This window comes from Cucumis melo, chromosome 8 (genome assembly GCF_025177605.1).
Source record: "Cucumis melo cultivar AY chromosome 8, USDA_Cmelo_AY_1.0, whole genome shotgun sequence".
Lineage (NCBI taxonomy): Eukaryota > Viridiplantae > Streptophyta > Magnoliopsida > Cucurbitales > Cucurbitaceae > Cucumis > Cucumis melo.
The window spans coordinates 22,648,679-22,671,877 of record NC_066864.1 but is presented as its reverse complement, the minus strand read 5'-3'; the positions used below and the strand labels follow the sequence as shown (position 1 = coordinate 22,671,877).

At 36.4% G+C, this 23,199-nt stretch overlaps 1 protein-coding gene across 1 annotated transcript; it reads right to left on the bottom strand.

Moving 5' to 3' along the window:
- Positions 1–1,230: 1,230 nt before the first annotated feature.
- LOC103486055 (uncharacterized) lies at positions 1,231–19,124 on the bottom strand. The gene is made up of 9 exons (XM_008443871.3): positions 18,458–19,124; positions 17,595–17,735; positions 15,926–16,306; positions 13,676–13,780; positions 8,969–9,109; positions 8,682–8,885; positions 8,090–8,182; positions 7,813–7,924; positions 1,231–1,592 (listed from the first exon to the last, which is right to left on the bottom strand). Exons 1-9 carry the CDS (start codon positions 18,947–18,949, stop codon positions 1,549–1,551), a joined length of 1,713 nt encoding a protein of 570 aa, XP_008442093.2. The 5' UTR covers positions 18,950–19,124; the 3' UTR covers positions 1,231–1,548.
- Between the last annotated feature and the right edge of the window lie 4,075 nt (positions 19,125–23,199).

The window sequence follows — 23,199 nt, the reverse complement described above, 5'->3', positions numbered from 1 at the left end:
AACTTGTTGAGTAGCACTTTTACTCACCTAAGACCAAACATTCCACTTGCACTCAAGTGATTTGCTTAATGGCTTAAGTTAGATGGCACTAAAGTAGCACCTCTCATGAACAAGTGCATGTTTCCTGGTGATTCTCATAACGTTTGTGTCGATCTAGCACTCTGTTTGCCCAACACCCCTCTTCTTTGAATGGATGGTGTTCTGATGCAACTATGTGCATATAATTCTCTTGTGAGATTCGAATCAAGATGCCTATTGTGCCAAATGCCTTGTTCACCTTCAAGAGCAAATTTCTTAGCAATCTCATGTACACCTCCCATACACCAAATGTCATTATAACCTCTTAACATGTGCGAACCTCTACACACGTGCCTTGTTTCACACTAACCCCTCGTTAACTTGTGTATCTATCCACATACCTCAACATCAGGAGCAGATGTCTAAGCCTTCCGTGTATTTCTCGCCCCCAAGTCAAGTGATTCAAGACTTGAGGATTTGACATGATTTATCATTGACAAATTATAAAGCAATTTACACATTGCAACTGACAACAGAAAAAAAGTCATCTTATCCTTTACACATGTTCCGCTCATTGGTAATTTAGAAGGCTTCGTGAACCAAACCATTATACTTCCTTCAAAAAAATATTAAGAAAAGATAAATGAGGTAAAAATAAAATGTATGCATCATTTCAATAATCTTAACTAAACGATAATACTCTACCCTAAAAGCTGGGGCTCAATCCCTATCCTCGCACCAAGGGGGAAAAATTCAGTTATCAATAAATATAGGGGTTGAAGTAAAGAAAATGAAGAGACAATCACCCTAGAACGTCTAGATTTATAAATTGTCTGATATAGCCTGTAAATCATCAAATTTCCCTAGATCGGTGACCTCTTGTTTTCCTTTTTCAATGGCACGGGGAACAAAAAGTGTATTGTACACTTATCCAAAATATGAAATGGGGACTAAAACCTGAATGATATTGAACATAGAAACTGTAGCTTTCGTTGGAACAAGAAGAACACTGACAACCGAACTCAATTACAATAATACATATTATATTTTACAGCAACCACGCATGCTTTCAATTAAATTCTTAGCTTCATCAGAGCCTACATTTTACAACTCAATACCATTGAATTTTGGGAGGAAAACGAAAACTAAGGACTCAAACCACAACCAAAACTCAACTGTTAGCTTAAAAATCAATAAGGGAAAAGCTGGAGGGAAGAAAGGAAGCATGGGATAAATTAAAATATTACAGAGACATTATTCGTTTTCTTTTTCCCCATAAAAATTACAATTGAGAGATTAGCAAATGATCTTTTTTTTTTCTTTTCCTTTTTCTTTCCCTGATCCCACCACGCGTGCAGGGCGTTTAGCTCTCAACTACTTAGAGCAAGTAGAGTACCAAAAAGGAATTGGCGGAAATAACTAGTTGACAATTGAATAAAGAAACCATTAAAGAAAAAAAGGAAGAAGGAACCCTGCTTTTACCACCATCATAAATGACCGTAAAACCCACCTTTGTCAGTCCCAATTCAATTAGTCACCTTGCAAGCAGTAAAGCTGACGGATGTTTCCTGAAGCTGCAAGAACAAAAAGAAAACCAAAAATTAGCCTTTTAACTATATGCTTATATCATGTAACCAAAAATTAGCCTTTTAACTATATGCTTATATCATGTAACCAAAAATTAGCCTTTTAACTATATGCTTATATCATGTAAAGCTAACAAAACCTGCAGAACTTATTAAAGGTTAAAATAGAAGCCATTCAACACTACAAGAGAACCTTGGATTGATAAGCGTCTGTAGTCCTAGTAATCTAGCTAATCTAGTCATATCTCCTTTATCCAATGCCTCACATGACTACCTCAGAAATTTGAGAAAATCGTCCTCTCCCTGCTCAATTTTCAATAACTTTTATCCCTTCTACTTCCATCGCAGATAATTGGATAGGATCAATAGAACTCATGCTGATAAAATTACATTAATTGGTACTACAATCCTCTACTGATATGCAAAATTCAAGTGGAAACAAATTCAAAAGTATAAATGCTACGACAAGCTAGGAAGCCTAGAAGAGGGAGACTGGTTTATGGGATAAAGCTATCATTGGTCCATTGTGCAATGGCAGCAACCCAATTGATGATATGATCAAGTCAATACTTTGTCAATTAACAATTAACATTCTCTCTAGTAGGTTTGTGCACGATCAGGGAGGCTCTAGCAAGATTTTTTATGGGAGAAAGGAGGTGGCAATTGCATTTGTAGGACAATTTCTACCTGGCATTGATTATTCAATTAAATCTAAGCAAGAGGACGCTCCATGAGTAATTTCGCACTCCATCATGAGAGCAACGTGAAACAAAACTCAGCAGCCTCCTTAGAATTTCATTAATGAGATGAAGGTGAAGACTGGAGTGGAGTTGAGGATGTTCGAGCTTGTGAGACTGAGTGCTGTAATGGAAATCAACCAATTGGTGGAAGATCGGAGCATAACAACAAAGACTGAATATTCTTCCAAGAGTATTACAGGCTGAGGATGGGCAAATGATTTTGGGCAGGCCAACCTCTCTTCTACGTCAACGAAACAGTTACAACCTAAACAAAGTCTAGAACAAGGTACTAGAGTGATACCAAAGAATGAAAGTCAACAGTGAGTCCTCATTTAAAAGGTTGTTAAATGCATGCTGAGTTACAGCGTTACATGTAAGGGGGTATGCTTTCGATCTACATAGCACTGAGCTAGAATAAGGAAATGAGGATATTATTGGTTCGAGAAGACTACAGCAAGAGAAGGAACAAAAATATTGCAGTTGGCATGTCAGAGAAGAATCCACACATGTCAACATCCCAACTGTAGAGTCATACCTCTGAGTAGAATGAAATTCAGAACCTAGATCAAGATGGAGAAACAGATGAGGGGGCCCACGGGAGATGATGGTATTTAAGGAATGTTTTGGGGATTGCTGTGGGTAAGTTTTATTTTGGTAAAAGCTGCAGTGAGCTTTTAGGGGAGAAGTTTCCAGCCTTCTCCAAGGAGCTGGTGTTATTTCCATTTTGTCTGTAATTTTCTTTGTTATTAGTCCATCTTTTGATTACCTTGTGAACATTTGAATGTCATTACAATATACTATAGCACAGTATAGCAGAGTGCAGCCTCTGTTTTGCCATTGACAGGTATTTATAAGTTTCAGATAGAAGAATCCTAACAAATTGGAATCAGAGCCATAAAACCAAGTGACTAGAACACAATCGACGGCACAAAAACAGCTAGAAGAAAGAGTGAAAACAGCAGAGAATCAGATTCTGGGACTGAAGGAAAATAGTGTTTGATTTAAAGAAAGCGGCGGAGAGAATAGCTGAAGACATGAAGGAAAGCAACACGAGCCAATGAAGGGAAGAGTCATGTACTTCAAACGTTCAGGACTTAAAGTAAAAGGGAAAATGGAAGAGATGGATACTTTGACAAGGGCATGAATGGGAGCTTCAGACAAGAGTAAATACAAGAAGTTGGAAATGCCCATTTTTGCTGAAGAAAATCCCAAGTTGTGGGTTTATCGAGCGGAGCATTTTTTTTGAGATCAACGATCTAGCCAACACAGAGAAGGAAAAGGTCGTTGCGGCCAGTTTCGCCTAGGACGAAGTTAATTGGTTAAGTTCGAGCAATAACCGGAAGGTCTCATCGTGGAAAGACTTGAAGAGTAGGATGTCTGAACATCTTCGTGAATATGGAGAAAAAAGTTTGGGGACAAGGCTCATACGCATCAAACTAGTGGGGCAACTCACAACTTCATTCACTAGAGGTTAGTAGATGAGTTGAAACTTACAATTTCCAGGGAATCGAATTTCAAGGTCACCATTGGAGATGGAACCGACGTGAGGGTCGGATTGAAGTTAAGTTAACCGAAATTGACGGTTATTGCTGACTTTTTGGCCATCGAGCTAGGAAGATGGCCGTCATTCTTGGAATGCAATGGTTGTGCACTTCGCGATTTATGGGAATTCATTGGCCCTCTATGACAATGGCATTCATCAACATGGCTGGTAATACCCCATTTATACTCAAGGGTATTCATCATTACCTAAAGTTGAATGTTCGTTGAAAACTATTATAAAAACATCAGATGCAGATGATCAAGGATTCCTCGTAGAATTCAAAAATGTGGATATTGATGAGACACTGGAGCCTGAAGAAGAGATCAAAGAAAAGGGGGTGAGGAAGATTTGCCCATGATCAATTCTTGTTGAAATATCCAAAAGACTTACCAACGAAGAGAATTGTGGATCACTGCATTCTTACCATGGAGGGACAGAAACCCATTAACGCAAGGCCATATGAATATGGATACATCTAAAAGGAAGACATTGAAAAGAAGGTCATGGAGATGTTGCAAGTTGGAATCATTCGGCCGAGTCGTAGTCCATATTCAAGTCTGGTACTCTTAGTGAAGAAAAAGGATGTGGGATCGCAATTCTCTGTAGATTACCGTAAGTTAAATCAAGTGACCATAGTTGACAAGTTTCCAATCCCATTGATGGAGGAGTTACTCGATGAGTTACATGGGGCAGTAGTATTTTCTAAATAAGACTTGCATTCAGGTTATCACTAAATAAAAATGAGGGAGAAGGACAACGAGAAGACAACTTTTCAGACTCACGAAGGAGATTATGAGTTCCTTGTTATGTCATTTGGACTAACCAACGCCCCCACTACTTTCCGGTCCCCAAATGAATCAAGTATTTTGGCCTTTCTTGAGATGGTTTGTACTAGTGTTTTTGACGATATCTTGGTGTATAGCACAAACATTACAGAACACAAGAGGCACCTAGTAGTTGTGTTTGGGATCCTAAGGGACAAGAAAAAAATATGTGATAGGGCACTCAAGGATACAATACTTGAGCCATTGGATCACTAGCCAAGGAGTGAAGGCTGATGGGGAGAAGGTCCAAAATATGGTAAATTGGCCTCAGCCAAAGGATGTGTCAGATCATCAGTGGCTTGATTGGCTATTGTAGACGTTTTGTAAAAAGGTATGGAGACATTGCAACACCTCTCACCAAACTTTTACAAAAGAGCGCCTCTAGGTGGAGTGAGGATGCTACAAAGGCTTTTGAACAATTGAATCAAGTTATGGTGTCTGTGTCGGTGCTAGCCCTTCCACATTTTTCCCTACCATTCATTATTGAGACTGGGATTGGAGGCAGTTTTAACTCAAAATTCTCGTCCTATAGCTTATTTCAGTCAAGAGTTGGCTCTGCGATAGCAGGCTAAATCAATATACAAGAGGGAGTTGAAGGCGATGGTATTAGTAGTTCAAAATTGGAGGCATTACTTGTTAGGGTGGAAATTCACAATTATATCAAATCAGAAGGCATTGAAATTCTTAATCAAACAGAGAAAGGTACAACCCCAGTTTCGGAGGTGATTGACCAAATTACTACTTACGAGGATATGACTTTGTGATATTATACCAACCGGCCTACAAAATAACGCAACAGACGCATTGCAGAGAGTTGATCACCCAGTGAAGTTGTCAGTATTGACTGCACCAGGGATAGTCGATATGGAGGTCGTTTTAAAGGAAGTGGAGGTAGATGAAGAATTACAACATATCCTCAACACCCTAAAAGAAGATCTGAAGGATAAACCCAACAATCAATGGGCAAATAGTCATTTGCTTTGCAAGGGTAAACCCACTATTATTACACACTTTTCACAACTTAATTTTGAGGGGAAAGTCAAGCTTTCTGAGGATTTACAAGAGGATGAATGGGGAACTATGTGGGAATGAAGTCTGATATAAAGAAACGTGTGGAACAATGTGATATTTGCCAACAAAATAAGACTGACTCCTTATCCCCAACAAGTCTACTACAACCTCTCCCTCTGTCAAAGTTGATACAAGAAGACTGGACCATGGATTTCATTGAAGTACTTCCGAAGGCAAGGGGAGTAGATGTTACCATGGTCGTGGTGGACCGTTCGAGTAAATTTGCTCATTTCGTCACTCTCCAACATCCCTTCACAACACAACCAAGCAAGTAACCGAGATCTTTATTGAGAGGGTAGTGAGCAAGCACGGGATTCCAAAATCCATTATTACAGATAAAGATAAGATATTTCTAAGCAACTCCTAGAAGGAAAACTCTTTTTCAGAAATGGGTACGGTTTTCCTAAGCTGACAGTCAAACCAGGCAGGTCAACAAGTGTGTGGAAACTTATCTTCAGTGTTTCTGCAATGAACAACGAAGTGCCATAAATGCATACCATGGGCAGAACTATGGTACACAATACGACTTTCCATGCCCCGGCAAAGACCACTTCATTCCAATTCGTTTTCGATAGGACCTCCACCTCAATTGATATCATATGGTGAAAGGAAATAAACTAACAAAAGTGTTACGGTTGCTGAATGAAAGGGATCTGCGAGGGAGAACTTGACAATAGTATTAAGTAGAAAGAAAAAACAAGCAGAACTACATCGAAGGGGTTTAAAATTTAAAGTGGGGAGGAAGTGTATTTAAAATTGAGGCCATATCGGCAACATTCATGAGCGAGAAAAACGAAGTGAAAAGTTGTCTCCCAAAATTTATGGACCCTATCGGATGATAGACGAAGTAGGAGAAGTGGCATACAGGTTGGAACTTCCTCCAGAAGCAGCTACCCATAATGTTTTACATATTTCCCAGCTGAAACTTAAGTTAGGCCAAGCTCAGCATTTGCAATGCATACCACCAGCTTTAACTAAGGTGTTTGAACTCCAAGTCTGACTCGAGATTGTATTGGGGGTTAGGTGGAGTAGTGAACTGGAAGCTGATGAATGGTTAGTGAAATAGAAGGGGTTCCCCGACAGTGAAGCTACATGGGAATTGGCATATCAAATGAACCAACGGTTTCCTTAATTTCACCTTGTACCGAGGGACAAGGTGAATTTCAGGTCGAACGTAAGTGTCAAGACCTCCAATTATCCACACATATAAATGCAAGGGTAAGAGGGACTTTGCACACAAGACATCTATTGGAGAGGAAGAAAAAGATTAGGGGCCCATGGGAGATGATGGTATTTAAGGAATGTTTTGAGGATTATTACAGGTAGTTTTTATTTTGCTAAAAGCTGCCGTGAGATTTTAGGGGAGAAGTTTCCAGCCTTCTCGAAGGAGCTGGTGTTATTTCCATTTTGTCTGTAAGTTCCTTCGTTAGTAGTTCATTTTTTGATTAGCTTGTGAACATTGGAGTTTCATTGCAATATACTATAGCAAAGTGCTGCCTTTGTTTTTCCATTGTTGGGTTTTTCTAAGTTTCAGGTTGACAAATCCTAACAAAATCTTCCCCACTTACATTGTTCAATTTACGGTTATTTTATCCTAGTTGATGGACGAGAAGATGGGAACTAAAGAATTTGAATGGATCATTGACTAGTCATGAGGCTATTCAAGTCAAACATACCTAGCGATGTTTCAAGTTTCTACATTTTGATCATCCAATTATTTATGTAAAAGGTTAATTCAAGTTGGAATAGTTGAGCACCGTACTGTTTGTGGATTACTTTGTAAGCTTTTCAATAAATCAATAAAAAGATATGTCGCTTTCAAGAAAGGTTATACTTTTCTCTATGTTATCAATCATCTATCAGTAGGTCATCTTTACAGTAAAAAACAAGTATTTTAAATGAAAATAATAGGAAATGAACTTGCATCAATCACAACTTCTATATATATTTTTTTTAAACTTGGCGCAACCTGAAACGGAAAACTTCTATGTATATATAAAATACTTGCAAAGGAAAGAAAAGATCATTACCATATAACCAATCTTTGAAGTATACATGTAGGGCAGAAGATAATTCTCGTTTGCGGTTCTCTTCAAGTGGGGTTTCTCTTAGTATTTGCTTTACTTCCCCCAAGGTCTTTTTCTGAGGGTAAAGAAAATAATCAGCCCACTGTATGAGGTAGGTAATTGAAACCAAATAAAATCTAAGATGAGTTCAAATAAAGGCATTCAAGAGCTGAATGCGTTTGACAAACATGCACATGTCATTGCATGCTCAAGTCTAATCAGCAAGGTTTGTTGGTCATACATTCCTCTCAAGAGATGCCAAATAAGCATCTGGCAATGGGAATGGATTGCAGTCGGTAGCTCCAGGAACTTCACCAGAAACCCAGTTCGGAATCTGCAACAGAAGATACAGCACCATAAGAAACTGCAGTGCCGGAATAATAGAACTTTGAATCTTAATTTACCAACACTAGTAGGCTGCATCATAAGGTAAAAACAAGATCTGTCTTATGTCATTTACCTATTAATATTTATTTATTACTTGATAGGAAGTAAACGAATCCAATAACTATAAAAGGTGATATAACAAAATGGTGATGACATATCCCCAACTAGCCAAGTGGATATCCCAATTGGTATAAATTCGCTTAACAGAAAAGCAGTCTGACTTGATCCTATAACTCCTCACAGCAAGAGCCGCACACCCTTAAAAGTTGAAACAACCTCATGTCTTTTTCTCAAACGGAAGTATCCATGAAAGAGCCACCACACCACTTGACTTAATTATATCACGTTATAGATGAACAGAACAAAAGAATTCCAGCAATTGCATGAAACATTAAATAAAAATACTGCCCCCACAACATTTCTCCTAAAAAGAATTGAAGGCCTACCAAAAAATTTGTGAACTGGTCAGGATCCAGACATGTAGCAGTCTCAGTTTGAACATCAGAAACACCCGCAGGATGAGATAATGAATCGTGTGGATCTACGACACCAAGGGCAAGTGGTTCATCCCATCTGTTCAGAGCTGCCTCAACCCCAACTTCACTCATGTGTTCCCCCAATTGAGAGTAAAATGTATTATACGGTGCCACCTGCAATGAGATATAGAATGTCCAACTTAATGAAAATTTAAGGTAGTCCTATTTTCTAATGAATAATATTAATAATAACTTGCCTGCAACTTGTGATTATCACCAACAATCAGTGGTCGTTGATTAACCCCCAAAAAAAACAAACACTCTCGACAGTTTGCAATGCAAACTCTTTTTGCAACTGTAATTAACTGAACTCGCTCACAATGTTCAACTCTAACAGCCTGAAAAACAAAAATAATATATTTATCAAGAAAGGTTAGATAATTTATCTTGTGGGTGATAAATAATCACATGTAGGATGAACAAGAAAAGAGGACCAAGGGTCCAACCCCCATATCTGATGCAAAATTTTAAAAAATAATAATAGCTTTTTTTATAAAAAATTTCATTGATTATATGAATTCACGAAAGAGATGGAAGCCCCAACAAATAGATTTCAAAAGACCTTTCCAATCTGAAAGGCGTCTACAATAAGAATAATAATACCATATCATTTTTTTATTGAAATAAATGGCTTTCATCGAGAAAAATTGGCACACAAAAGGTCAAGCCCACCAAAAACAGGGTCCCACTACAGGAAGAGGCCCAGCTATACCATATCATTTCTGTCAAAAGCACAAGAAGTGTAATCCAAAAGCGTGCCAGAAAGATCCTGTCATGGAACTATGACTCCAAGAGATGAATAAAAATGATGAATAATGCCACTTTGAACACTCAAACTCAACCCTTATGGGTTCGCCTCTTCGTAAAAAGGAAACAAAGTCTCAATAAATGGCTAAGAGGTTGCGCATCCAATCCATGGCGACCCCCTACCAAGGAATTAATTTCCAACGAGTTTTCTTAACACCCAAATGTCATAGGATTAGGTAGGTTGTCCCGTGAGATTAATCAAGGTCGCGCAAGCTGTCCCAGACGGCACAAGCTGGCCCAGACTCTCACAGATATTTTAGAAAAGGTTAAATTACAAAAAATGCCCCTAGACTTTGTAGTTTCTGTCAAAATACCCCTAAACTTTCAAAATTTTCAAAAAAGCCCTTCAACTTTCAAAAAAGGGTTCAAAAATACCTTTAGCTTTAGTTTGGTATGGAAACTTAAATTTTTGTTTCAAAAAGACCCCTGAACTATTAGAAAAGTTTCATAAATACCCTTGAGCTTAAACGAAGTTAAAAAAATACTCTCAATGATCCAAATTTTACACCAATTATCTCACCGACCAAAATTTTAAGTTAAAACCATAATTTTAAATTTATTTGACGATCATGCACAGAACCAATCTCAACTGTTATTGTTGTAATTATCATATAGTTAATTATCAAATAAAAAAATGTATTTAACTATTAACACATAGTGATAGTCAGATAGATCTATTAGTGTGAGTTTTTTTTATTTGGCTAATTATTGTTTTAGTATGTTTTAAGGAAAAATTCTTATTTTGGAATTTTGAGAGATTTTGTTGAATTTTATGTTTTAACCAAGGTTTAAAATATTGATGTTGATGGATATATCGATAATTTTGTAAAATTTTCATTTCGATGGATATTTATGGAAAAATTATAAAAACAAAAAAGTTCAAAAAATAAATTTAAGTTGGTAAATAAATATTTTATTACTTTCAACTAAGTGAACATGTCAATCATTTATATTATATTTATACTAGTTTTATTTTGATGTTTATTTCTTGTGATTTGTGGATTTTTCTACAATGTAATGAAAATATCAATTCACCCCTTCTATCAATATCAAACCCATGAAAATTAGAAAACCCAATAGAAATATCGACATATCGATGTAAATTTGAACTATGGCTTTAACTTCAAATTTTGGTTTTGATTTTGAGTGCTAAGAAATTTGGTGTAAAAATTGAATCAATTAAAGTAGTTTTTTTTTTAAGTTTAAAAGGGTATTTATGAAACTTTTCAATAGTTTAGAGGTATTTTTGAAACAAAACTTTAACGGTTTCCATCAAAAACCAACGGTAAGGATATTTTTTAATCCTCTTCAAAAGTTTAAGGGCATTTAGGAAACTTTTGAAAGTTTAAAGGCATTTTTGACACAAACCACAAAGTTGAGGGGCATTCTTCATAATTTAGCCTTCAGAAAAAACACATGAACCCAAATCAAAGCCTCACAGAGAACCAAAAGATCCCATCTCCATACCCATCCACATTCATTTGGCTTTTAATTACTCTCCCAAGTGTGTATAAATGTCCTTTATGATCAAGGTCAATTGACGTTTTCTCTTGTCGGATCTCTTTAGACAAAAGATGTTTTCCATTAATGGTAGACTCCACAAATTACTAAGAAGTGCCCCAGTTGGCATGAATCAAATGAGAAACATGATTTCAAAAGAATAGTGAGAGAACTAGAGCTATTGAATTTTACAGCATCCAATAACTCAAAATTCTCTTGAGAAGATCGTCGGACTATGCAGTGGGTGAAATGGACTGGTCTTAGCATTGAACTTGCACCAATTCTTCTCTCATAATGGGAGGACTTTCGAATATTGATGCCACACCCTAGTGGGTCCTTCACCACCAAATCTTTGTTAGCTAACAACGGCTCTTGGATCAGACATTAGGTAAAGGAATCAGGAAGATCTCAAAAAGATCAAATTGTTCCTTGATGCCCTCCAAAGGTGCATGCCACCATTACACCAAGATGGTGCTCTCTCTGAAAATCAGAAGACAAAGTTCATACCACATTTTCCATTCAATGCTCCTTCACTCCCAATACTGGGACAGAATTGTCAACACTTCTGGGTCCGCATCAACGGGGGCTTCTTTGGGGTCAAGAGCTTTCTTGGATAAAGAGTACAATCATCTCTTGGTGTAAATTTCCAAGCGTTTTTAATTGAAATAGTTATGATAATTCCTTTTTGCCCAGTTGGGAAAGCCTTTTGTATCATAGATTATCTTGTAAATTTCATACATTGAAGAAATTGTTTCTTGTCACAAAGAAAAAAGGGAGGAATAGAGAGAAAATCTCCAAGGATACATTTCCAACCCAAGCTTTCAAAACTTTTTGTGAAATAGAGTTAAGACATATAATTTTAGAATTCTTCCAAAGGTGCTGAAAAGAAGTTAGTCATCAATAACCTCATAAGGCCTCCAACAATTAGTGTATATAAGAGAACGAGTAAAAAAGGGATTTCCAGCGAGGGTGGCCATGGGGCAAAAGCAAAACTATTAGAGAAAGAATGATGAGTTGGAGGCTAATAAGAGAACCACGGTCAAGGAGTAGGGGTTTGAATGCTATGGGGGAGTGAAGAATTTGGTGAGCATTTGATCTCTTGAGAGAGGCTACTCAACCCTCTAGAATGTGCCGAGTTTTGGTTCATCTTTCTTTCTTTTTTTTGAAACGGAGACAAAAACTTCTTTATTAATAAGAACTCAAAGAGCAACAAAGAAGTAGTAATCAATTAAGTCCTATAGGGATCAAGAGGCGCACCCGGACATCTCAACTAGGTTGACACCCCCTTAGCGCCAACATCATATCCCAAGTACAAACAAAAACGAACCAACAAAGAAACAATAATAAAAGCATCCAGCTTGTTACAAAGGTCCAGAGAACAATAAGGGACCAGAGAAAACAGCAAGAAACAAATGGGGAGCCCAAAAAAAACAATCTCAAAATTAAAGACTAAAACAGGGGCAATCCTTCAAGGCTTCAAAAAGCAATAGAGAGCTTTAAGCTGTGTAATCTGCTAAAATTGAATCTGATGCAGCAACAATTAGGCAGGTTGAAAAAGAAAAGCGGCCCAGTTAAGGTAAATGTCTTGGATAGAATAATTAACGAACTCCTTTTCAAGGGAACACCAAGCTGCAGCATTAAGATCTGCTATCCGCATAATTTCTACCCTTGGTCTTACTTTATCATGGAAGATACGTTGATTTCGTTCAAACCATAATTCTGAAAGTAAAGCTTTTGACAAATTTTCCCATATGATACTTAATATTTTGGGGAAACTCGGACCCGATAGAAGTTGAGCCACACTAGCACTTAGTGAATGATCAAATACCGCAGCTAAATTGAACAAGAAGAAAATCTTTACCCAGCAGAATGAGGAGACAGGACACTTCAAGAAAATATGAGAAAGATTCTCACTAGCCTTCAAACATAGAGGACAGATCGAGGGGGAGAAGCTTTTATTAGGGGCTTTCTTTTGCAAGATTTCTAAGCTATCGAGGGACCCGAAGACCATAATCCAAATCAAAATGTTAATTCTCAGTGGGCTGCCTGTTTTCCAAATTGCTGAAAAAAGACGTTTATCCATTGGGGAGGCAGATTTTAAGTGAGCTGAAAGAGACTTAATGGAAAACCGACCTTGAGGATCAACGGAGCATGATCTATAATCGTCAGAGTTACCCACTTTTTTAGAAGAGAGGAGGGAAAGTAGTGATTGAAAATCTACAATTTCATCATCCTTCAAACCTCTTCTAAAGGCCGATGACCAGGGAGAAAGTATCATTGTCCCAATGTGTTGCAACTGAACCAGTGGGCAAAAGAGCAATTCTAAAGAGCCTAGAATATTGCTCCTTGATGAGGGCATTACCAATCCAAGGATCTGACCAAAAGCCAATTCTACGGCCGTTACCAAGATTAAAGGAGGCTAATGAGTCAACCGACCTCCACACTCTAGCAACGCTAACCCAAGGGCTCCTTAGGCTATTACCGGACTTCCCTTAATAAAAACAATGATATGGCTCTCCGCCTCATATTATACATATGCATTCAACAAACAGAATTCAATGGCAAAATGAAATTAATACGAAAGTACTAATTATTACCTTTCCAACTGCTCCAAGTACAATGGTAGTATCAGAACATCCATATATTGTGGCATATCTCAAAGGTGCTAATATGTAAATTACAGATTCATGACTGTTAAGCACCTGTAAACAAAAATAAAATATTAAAAATTAAAGTTCAATTTCACAAAGCACTAAAAAATAAAAAGTACAGAATAACTCTCTTGGTTCAAACTGCATTTCACACTTAAATAGAGAGAAACAAATCAAGCCAAAAAATCATTCACAGTCATCAGTAGACCAAATAAACAAAGATGATTGGTATATTATTATTATTACTTCAAAAATACAAGTTCAAATCTACAAAGCTGGAGACTTGACTACCTCATGTAGGTAGTCGACAAAATAGTAGCAACTCATGAAGAAATCCCAAGATTGTTTGATTTCATAAAGAAATAGTAAAGAGAGAAACACCTAACATATTATTGTAAACATACAATGATATCATAAACAGAAATGACTCACTGGTAAAAACAAAAATATTAACACTGCCAACTTTAAGATTTTTTCCTTCTACTTTGTCTTGCATTGCCTATATTGATTCCAATCGAATACCAATTGGAATTACCTAAAAATCACACATAAATGCAATTAACAATACGTCAATTTCCAAAAAGAAAGGGGTACACATACCTTGTGAGTATATTATTTTGTTATGGTTTCTTTTCAGATGTGTAAATAACATAAGATAACACAATAAAAGTCAAGTCAAGTCACAATAGTACAAAAGACTATCCAAATTTAGCACATTGTACGCTAATTATTAATTTAGCTGAAAATACTTCTAAATCTGAGTTAAATTTAACTTCAACTAAGTGATAGGCCTCAAATTATATTTCAATATTATCGTAAGGGTATAAAGGGAAATGTCTGTCTTTATGAAAAAGGGGAGTCATCTAAAAGTAGTATGGATAAGGATACCTAGTGGTTAGGAGGAGCTAGGAGGTTATGAGATCTTGGAAGTTATTCAATATGATAGGTACCAAAAGATAGATATATGCTTTTATTTATTTAACACTTTTATATAACAGGAAGCCAATATAACAGACCCTTCCTCCCACTCTCGAGAGAACCAAGATACACATACTATACCCTACACCACACTTATTACACATATATATAACTTCTACCAAATAACCACTCCAATAACTGTAAATAACTTCCAAGACCTCATAACCTCCTAACTCCTCCTAACCACTATGTATCCTTATCCATACTACTTATAGATGACTCCACTTTTTCATAAATACAGACATTTCCCTTTTCTCCCTCACAATAATATTGAAATATAATTGGAGGCCTATCATTAAGTTAGCTTTAAAAAAATAAGAAAACAAAAAAGAATAAACAAACCCTGAACAACGATGGTGAGGCTGAAAAAATGGAAAAGGAAGATGGAGAAGAGGAGATATGCCTGTAGTGACTTGAGGTGTAGACTGAGAAAGGAACTTTCTGTTCGTGTGTAGCCAGTCAATGTTTGTGACATTGGGGTGGGTTTAGCAAGCAGAACAGCAGAAAGAAGTGAAGTGGAGTGAACTAGTTATAGGGTAACTCTATCTTTGTTGTCTTTTTTTTTCTGTTCTTTCCTCTATTTTTCTTTTATCTAAACTTTCAAAATCTGCATGAAAATTGAGAAGAAAAATTTTCTAGTGTGTCTCTTAATATATATTTTAATAGGATACATGTATCTAAAAAGTAAAAATTGAAAAACAAATGGATATGCAAACTAGCATATCAAACACGTGTACAAAGCATTATATGAACATATTCGTGCCCACCACATGCCCGACATAGATTCCCTTCCTCAAATAAAAAGTAGTTATGTTTCATAGGGCATTACAACTCTCCCATTTATGATGAAGAGAGTTTGGAAATACTAAATAGATTCTCTGCCTAAAATAAATTATCTGTGTTCCCATATATGATGTAGAGAGTTCAGATATCAGTTTTCTTCCCGGAAGATATAAGTGAGGAACAAGTAGAACACCTAGAATTAACAACACTATCAAGTAATATGAAACCTTCACAAATAATATGGCCCATTGTAGCCAGATTCTGAATCTACTTGTCAGCACACCACAATCCATACGCTCAAAAGTAAAAGAATGACAGATCAAGTGATCAATACTCACTTGAAAATAAAATAACCTTACAATACAGAAAAGAAGCTTACTCTACACCAGATTATTATTATAGAGCAGCAAGAAACAAAACAATACAATGACAAACCTTCACAGAAAAACCTTTGAGATCAGATGCTTGCTTCACAATAGAAGACTTGGAAATTCCCTCAATATAACTAGGACCCCTGCTGATGCTAGCCTTAGTAACTGAACTTGTGGATGCATCAGCCATAGCAACATCTGGGTCTGATGCACCAGATGGTCCATTTTCTTTAAGAGAAGCTCTCTCTGAAATGTTTTCTAAAGAAGACGCGATGTTTTGCAAAATCCAGTCCAACACTTGAGCTGCTGGCACAGGAACAGCAGGCATATCAGGATCTGAATTAGCAAAAAATGGAGCATGTTGGCTCAGTTGAATTCCATCAGGTCCCTTATCACCAAAATGAACCAAAAACCCAAGGTGCTCAAATCTTTCCACTGATAAAACCTACAAGTTTGCATACAGTTAGCAAAGAACAAGATATTTTGAAAGTTGTAAGTGAAAAAAAATGGTAGAACCAAAACATTAAACCACAGTGAAATATAATAGATGAAAATTTACAACACAAACCAAGTATTTCAAGGTACACCCTCCCTCAAGAAATCACACCAAAGCCCTAACTCTTTGACCAAAAAAAACATCTCTCTTCTCTGAGAACTACTATAGCCTCAATGTCCTAATAAGACTCTAATAGCATTCCTATCACAAAAAAATTAAGATGGTAGACTATTTTCGGGTAGACCAGCCAACGGCCATAATAAACAAATAAAAATTCACCCTAGTGTTAAAAAATTATTAAAATTACTAATGAGAGAATACGAACTAACAAAGGTATCAAGACTTAACATGCATGCAAATAACAACACCAATCTCTTTTCCAAATTCTTGTGTATAAATTATATTCTAAATCAATTGGAATCAGATATGAAGTACTTTGGTGCCTGTAACATATTCAACTGCAGTACATAGGAAATGCATCAAAGTTGAAGCACGTTTAAATTAAAAGTTAAACCAAAACTCACAAGTGAGTTATTAAAATAAGCCAAATGCAAAATATTAAGACAATCTACATTAGACACGTTGACTAAATCATGGATAACTTATAACCACATTGAAAAACTAGAAAAATATTGACACGGCACAACCAAAAATAATGATAATAACTTAGTATAGCTTTTTTTTTTCCTAAACAGTTTTAAAATTGATCCACCCCCACCCTCTCACAAGTGCATGAGCAAGTTCAACTAATAATTGCATTGATGAGGCCACTCAAGTACAACTAATAATTGCATTCATGAGGCCACGCAAGTTCAACTAATAATTGCATTAAGGGTGAAATATTACATCTGCAGAGGGCACAAAATTATATTTCTTGACCGCAATGCAAAAGCAGTAAACTAACTGCATTTCGAAACAATTAGATTACCAGACTCCTTTTCATTTAGAGATAGCTTACAAGTTACAATACAGTTATGTGCCCATTGAAGGAAAAGTTGAAACCAATAAAATAAAAGAAAATTTAAAATATAAAAATTAAAAATTAAAAAAAGAAAAAACATAAATAAAACTGAAGGTGAAGGGTTACAATGATTCATTATCAAACACCAAAATTATTTTTTTAATTTTTCCAGCTTCATCATAGTAGATTTCTACTTTTAAAAAAGTTACAAAGGAAAATCATTAAAGTAACAACTAGATCTAGCTAAAGTGAGAGTAGTAGCCAAACATTACTAACCAAAGATTCCTCGCCTTCCCCCTCCACGGTCTCTGCCAAGAGAGAGAGAATGTTACCCAAGTGCTTTTGTAAATATGATAATTGGTGAGCCTCTTCATCAGCCTGTGATGGCATGAATCGACGGCTATTGCTGCGCACAAGCTGCAGTGTAATGGACAAAATTTGAGCCTATTATAGTAGTACGCTGATAATAAAGTGATTGGTGTTCTGTAAACATTTCTAAAAGATAATTCTAAAAAATGAGCAGGTAAAATGAACCTGAATGGTAAAGAATCTAAAGGTGAACAATCAACTACCCTCAGTTACTTTGCACATCTAAATACGTATGCATGGAAAGAGAGAGGGAGCACTATTTATACAGTGCAGAAGTATTACTGTCAACAAGAAAAACTCAGAAGAACCAAGACCAACAAATGATACTAACAGAGCCATGTCCAGAAAAAGATAAATCATAAGAGAACATCAATGGTTGAAAGCAAGTGATTCAATCTCTGGTTCAGGAAACAAGTTAAAAGTGAAACCTACTAAGAAAGGGAAAAAAACACTCTAACCCAATAGAGAAAAACGAAACCAGTCTGTTCTGAAAAAAAATCTCTAGTGTTAACCCACAAACCACTGTAACCAAGCACCAAACAGGTAATCTATATGTAAAAACAATACATATTCTGAGTTAATAAAATTGAAGATATCAATCCAGTAAACTCAAGCTCTTAATTCCTACCACATTACATTATATAGAATTCGTTAACGTCATTCACTACCAATGCAGAAACCACCAAAGACGCAAAAAGAAACCATCATAAACTCTGAATCGCGAGCAATAAAGAATAGGCAAGCGACCCCAGAAAGAAGTTTTGAGTTACCTGTAAAGGGGAAAGGGCGGACAAGTAGCCATCGAAAGCAGAAGTGGAAGGCCAGACATCGGCAACAGCAGCGGAATCCTTATGCGATCTGGGGAGAAGTCTCTTGTAAGACTGAATATACAAAAAGAGAAGAAGATCAAGAACATCGACGCCAATAGAGTCGACATCATGAGGAGCAGCATTGACGAGGGGGTCAGAGTCGGAGTGGAGAACGGAAGCAAGGGTATCGAGGACAAGGCGAGCATGGTCGATGGAGATCTGGAGGGATTCGGAAATGGCGGAAGAGTTGAGGCGACTGGAAGGGGAAGAAGATTGGAGGAGCTTTTGCTTGAGTGGGATTAGGGTTTGGATGGGGTCGGAGAAGATGAGCTTAGGAATAGGAAGGAGGCCATGTTCGAAGGGTTCACGACGTGGATGGATCAGAGAGATTGGATCTTTGGGTGGCAATGAGGAAGAAGAAGGTGAAGGAGATTGGTCAGTGGGTTCGGTCATGGCGATGGAGAAAGAGAGAGAGAGAGAGAGTGAAGCGCAACACACAGCTTTGTGGAAATGGCAGATCCTTTCAGAGATCAATAACAATAACCAAACGAGAAGGGATGTGTTGGGATTCCCTGCGGTCGGATCCACAGTTTCTACACTTCATTCCCTCTCCGGAATTTCATCACCCACACCATGCAAGATGAAACCAACCATTTCCTTTTTTTCTTTTTTCTTTTTTCTTTTTTCTTTTAAATTTTAAATATTAAATTTTATTTATTTTATTTTCTTACATAAAAGCGCTTCCGAAACATAGATAGGACATGGATCGATCATAACGAGAAATGACTCCTCCGTGATGTAATTGAAGAGTCGTTATCATGTTCCCTTCCTTTACTAGAACTCCACTTTCATACGAAGAGTCTGTCCTCCGCTAAACATGAAATTTGCAGGGACTTATTATGAGTTATTTACCGCCAAACATGTTGGTTGGGATGCCTACACCCAGAGCCATTGCTAACACCCCTTGCATTCCAAAGAGTTGCAATTGCGGAAATTTATGAAATATAATGGGACCAATTTTAATAAACTTATTGGAAGGTCTAATTAGTGTGCATCCAATAGGGAATTGAACCTACTCAATCGTGATGTATTTAGTCATTACGTTGGATGTGTTGTTTTTAGAGATAATAAGGGATATAGCAATGTTTTAGGGATCATTTTGAAAAATGGCAAAATCGTTTTTTATTTTTAGCAAATGGCACGTGCATGGTATTTTATAAAATACCAAAATACTCAAATTCGCGGACTATAATTATTTCGTCGCTCTAGTGTAATTAATTTGTGTTATGTATTTATGAGCTATAAATATTTTCGACATGTTGGAGATATGGCAACCCCTATCATAGTCTCTTTCTAAATGACTCAACCAATAGGTTGAAGTTTTAACAGCTTTATTCAATTTAACTAATTTCGAAATAACCAAATTATTATTTTTTATTACCTAAATCTCAACCTTGATTTTATTTCAAAATAACCCCAATTGGTTGAATCTCAACCCTTTATAATTAGTAAAATGAAATTAGTTTTCATATTAAATCTTATTTTATTTTTTAAATTTGAATTTTTAAAAAATAGTCAATATATCTTGATCCTGTTGACTGAATTAATTTCCTGTCATTAACACTAAACTTTTAAGAGTCAAACAACCATTATCATAACTTTCATTTGGTTGAATTAGTACATGCCCACTGAACACATTTTTCAACCAACTTGATTATCTAATTCAATCTAATCTTTTTTCCTCTATTGAATACTTAATTTCTTGACGTGATGGTTGCAGTAATCATAATGTCATTACTATTGTTGAAGACAAAAATGTGTTGTGATTGTTATCCTTTATTTTTTTATTCCTCTTCTGATCATGTTTCTGCTATTGTCGACCATGTTCCATTTTGTTTATTAAATTTTTCTATTTTGGGTTCCTCATCAAGAACTTCCAATAGTGCATCGAATGTCCACTACTAGAAATATGACTTTTAATGACACAAGAGATCAAGAAAATGGGTGGGGTAAGATAAAATGTGTGGTTAAAAATAAAAATAAAAAAATAGAATTTTTAATTATACATTTTTTCCATCATTATTTAATTTTTCTTGACCCAAATAATGCGTCATTAATTAACGACATAATTTTTATGTCATTAAAATTTTGTCCTAATAAAATGTTTAAATTCCATTTTTCTCACAATTAAACTAATATTATACTATTTTAATTCCCCCCCCCCCCCACCTTTTTCTCTCACAAAAACGCAACCCTCCATCCACGTAAATCTAAAGAGTGAAGACAGACTAAAACCCTTGCTGTCGAACTTCAGTCGCAACCTTACAAACGCCGTCGAACTTCAGCTGTATTGAGTCAATCATCCAGCCACCTTCGATGCCATGTATTAAGAAATAACATCCTCTAGCCACCACCGTATTAAGTCAATCATCCAGCCACCTTCAACGTCGCGTATTGAAAAATAACATCCTCCAGTCGTCGTTGTATTGAGTCAATCCTCCAGCCACCTTCGACGCCGCGTATTGAGAAATAACATCCTCCAGTCCTCGTTGTATTGAGTCAATCCTCCAGCCACCTTTCACGTCGCGTATTGAGAAATAACATCATCCAGCCATCGTTGTATTAAGTCAATCCTCCAGCCACCTTTGATGTTGCGTATTGAAAAATAACATCCTCTAGCCATCTTTGTATTGCGTCAATCCTCCAGCCACCACCGTCGAACTTCAAAATGTCGCAACACCATGGGAATCTTCCTCCAGTCGCCGTCGTCAAAACACTAATACCTTACAACGTCATCAAAATCAAGTTCTAGCCATCTTTGTTCGTCGTCTACTGTTATTCGGTTCTTCTCCTTGCTCCCTCCTCCGTCCTCCATTCAGTCCGTTCTTTATTCATTTCAATAATGTTACTTTTTGCTAGTTGTATTTTAATGTTGGAATTTGATATATAAATGCAAGGTCTATCAGACAAGGCACTGCCCACTTTTTATGTTATTTCTTCAACTAATTTGCAAACTTGTCTTGGGAAGATTTGGATTATGCTTGCATTAGATTTGGTTCAAAATTGTGTCTTGTTAGAAATATAGGATGTGACTACATAGATCTTGATTTAATTGAAATTTTAGCACTACCTAGTACTCAAGCTTAATGTAATGAAATAAGCTTAGTAAGCTTGACTAAATCATATGGATGTAGAAGCACACATTTAAATGTCTGGTTACTTAAGCAAAACGTCACATATTTTGCTTTGGTCGTGTGGTGCCTTAGACTTGAGTCGCTTGACACTGAGTTAAGAAAAGATGCGCCTCTACGTTGTCTAAATTGCAATAATGTGGGATTATATTGAGTAGATGAATGCATTTGAGTCTATCCAGTCTACGATCCACACACCTACAGGGGACTCAACCAGACGAGTTGAGTAGAGTGTCTTGTTTCAATTTCATTGGGCTAACATTGAATGAGCTGAAAATCTTAGACACTGGGTGATTCTTTTTCTCCCCTCATATTTCTTTGAGAGTTTAGGTTAGTCCTTAGGGTAGTTGCAAAAAACTTAATACGTTTTCAACACATTTGAGTTGTTTATGATCAAGGGTATTATCGTACTTTTTGTCGGCAATGTGGTACAATTGTGTCCTGAGTAGTTTGACGTAATTCCATCGATAAAGGTTTCATATGTCTGTACAGTTCTTGTATGTGTTCTTGGATGCTTTCGATTGATAACCATGGAGTAGAAAAAAATCCTCCTGCCCATGAGAATGTCAAGACGTATTTGAATTTATGTTGGAGTAGTAGATTTGAGCACATTTTTGTTTCGGTTTGGCTTGGGCAACTTCTTGGCCTGGTTTCTTAGCGTCTTTTTAATATTGATGAATGAAAGCATGGTGTTATTCAATAATAAAATGGAGTTGTAGGAAAGTTGATTAGTATGTACAATAAGTAGTCACTATTGTCATTCTAGAAAAATAATTAGTGCATCAGTTCCCCCATTTTATTCCTATTTTCTATAAATGATTCTCTGTAATTAATATCCGAATATCAATTTATTCAAAGGATCCTTTGAATAAATTTCAAGGTTGAGTTTTGGTTGAGAAGAAGTTAAATATTTGTCTTGCCTTTGTAAGTAGGTTTGAATTATGAGGTTGTCGCTCCATGCATATGATGGCCACCTATCTATGCTTACTTTGTAAGTAGGTCTGAATTATGTTTGTCTTGTATTTTTTTGTCTGGTTATTGTTACTTCCTTTTTGTTTTAAACATGGAGTTCAATCTTCTGAATCACCTTTCTGTTTGCTAATTTTGCTACAGTTTGAAATATAGACTCTTTTTTTTTTTTTTTTTGTGAAGAGAAGATTTCACGATTTTCTTTGTTTTCAAAATTATAATGAGTATTCAGGGTTTTCGAGGAGTTTGAAAGAATTTCTTTCTTTGTTCAATTCGTGAAGATAAAGATCTTTTCTATGCTCGTGTTATGTATTTGCTTTTGTTGCCTTTGTAGTTACTTGTAAAGTTCGATGCTTTTTTTTAATACGAATGAGAGTGTCTGAATCCAACTTGGGCATATCTATTCAGAGAGTCAAATTTTTTCATGATACACTGATAATTTATCTTTTTCCTTTCTAGTGTTATTTGTGGCTTGACATTTAGGTTGATCTTGATCAACCCTTATTCTCCTGAGTTCTGACATCAATTTCTGTTGCTTACTAA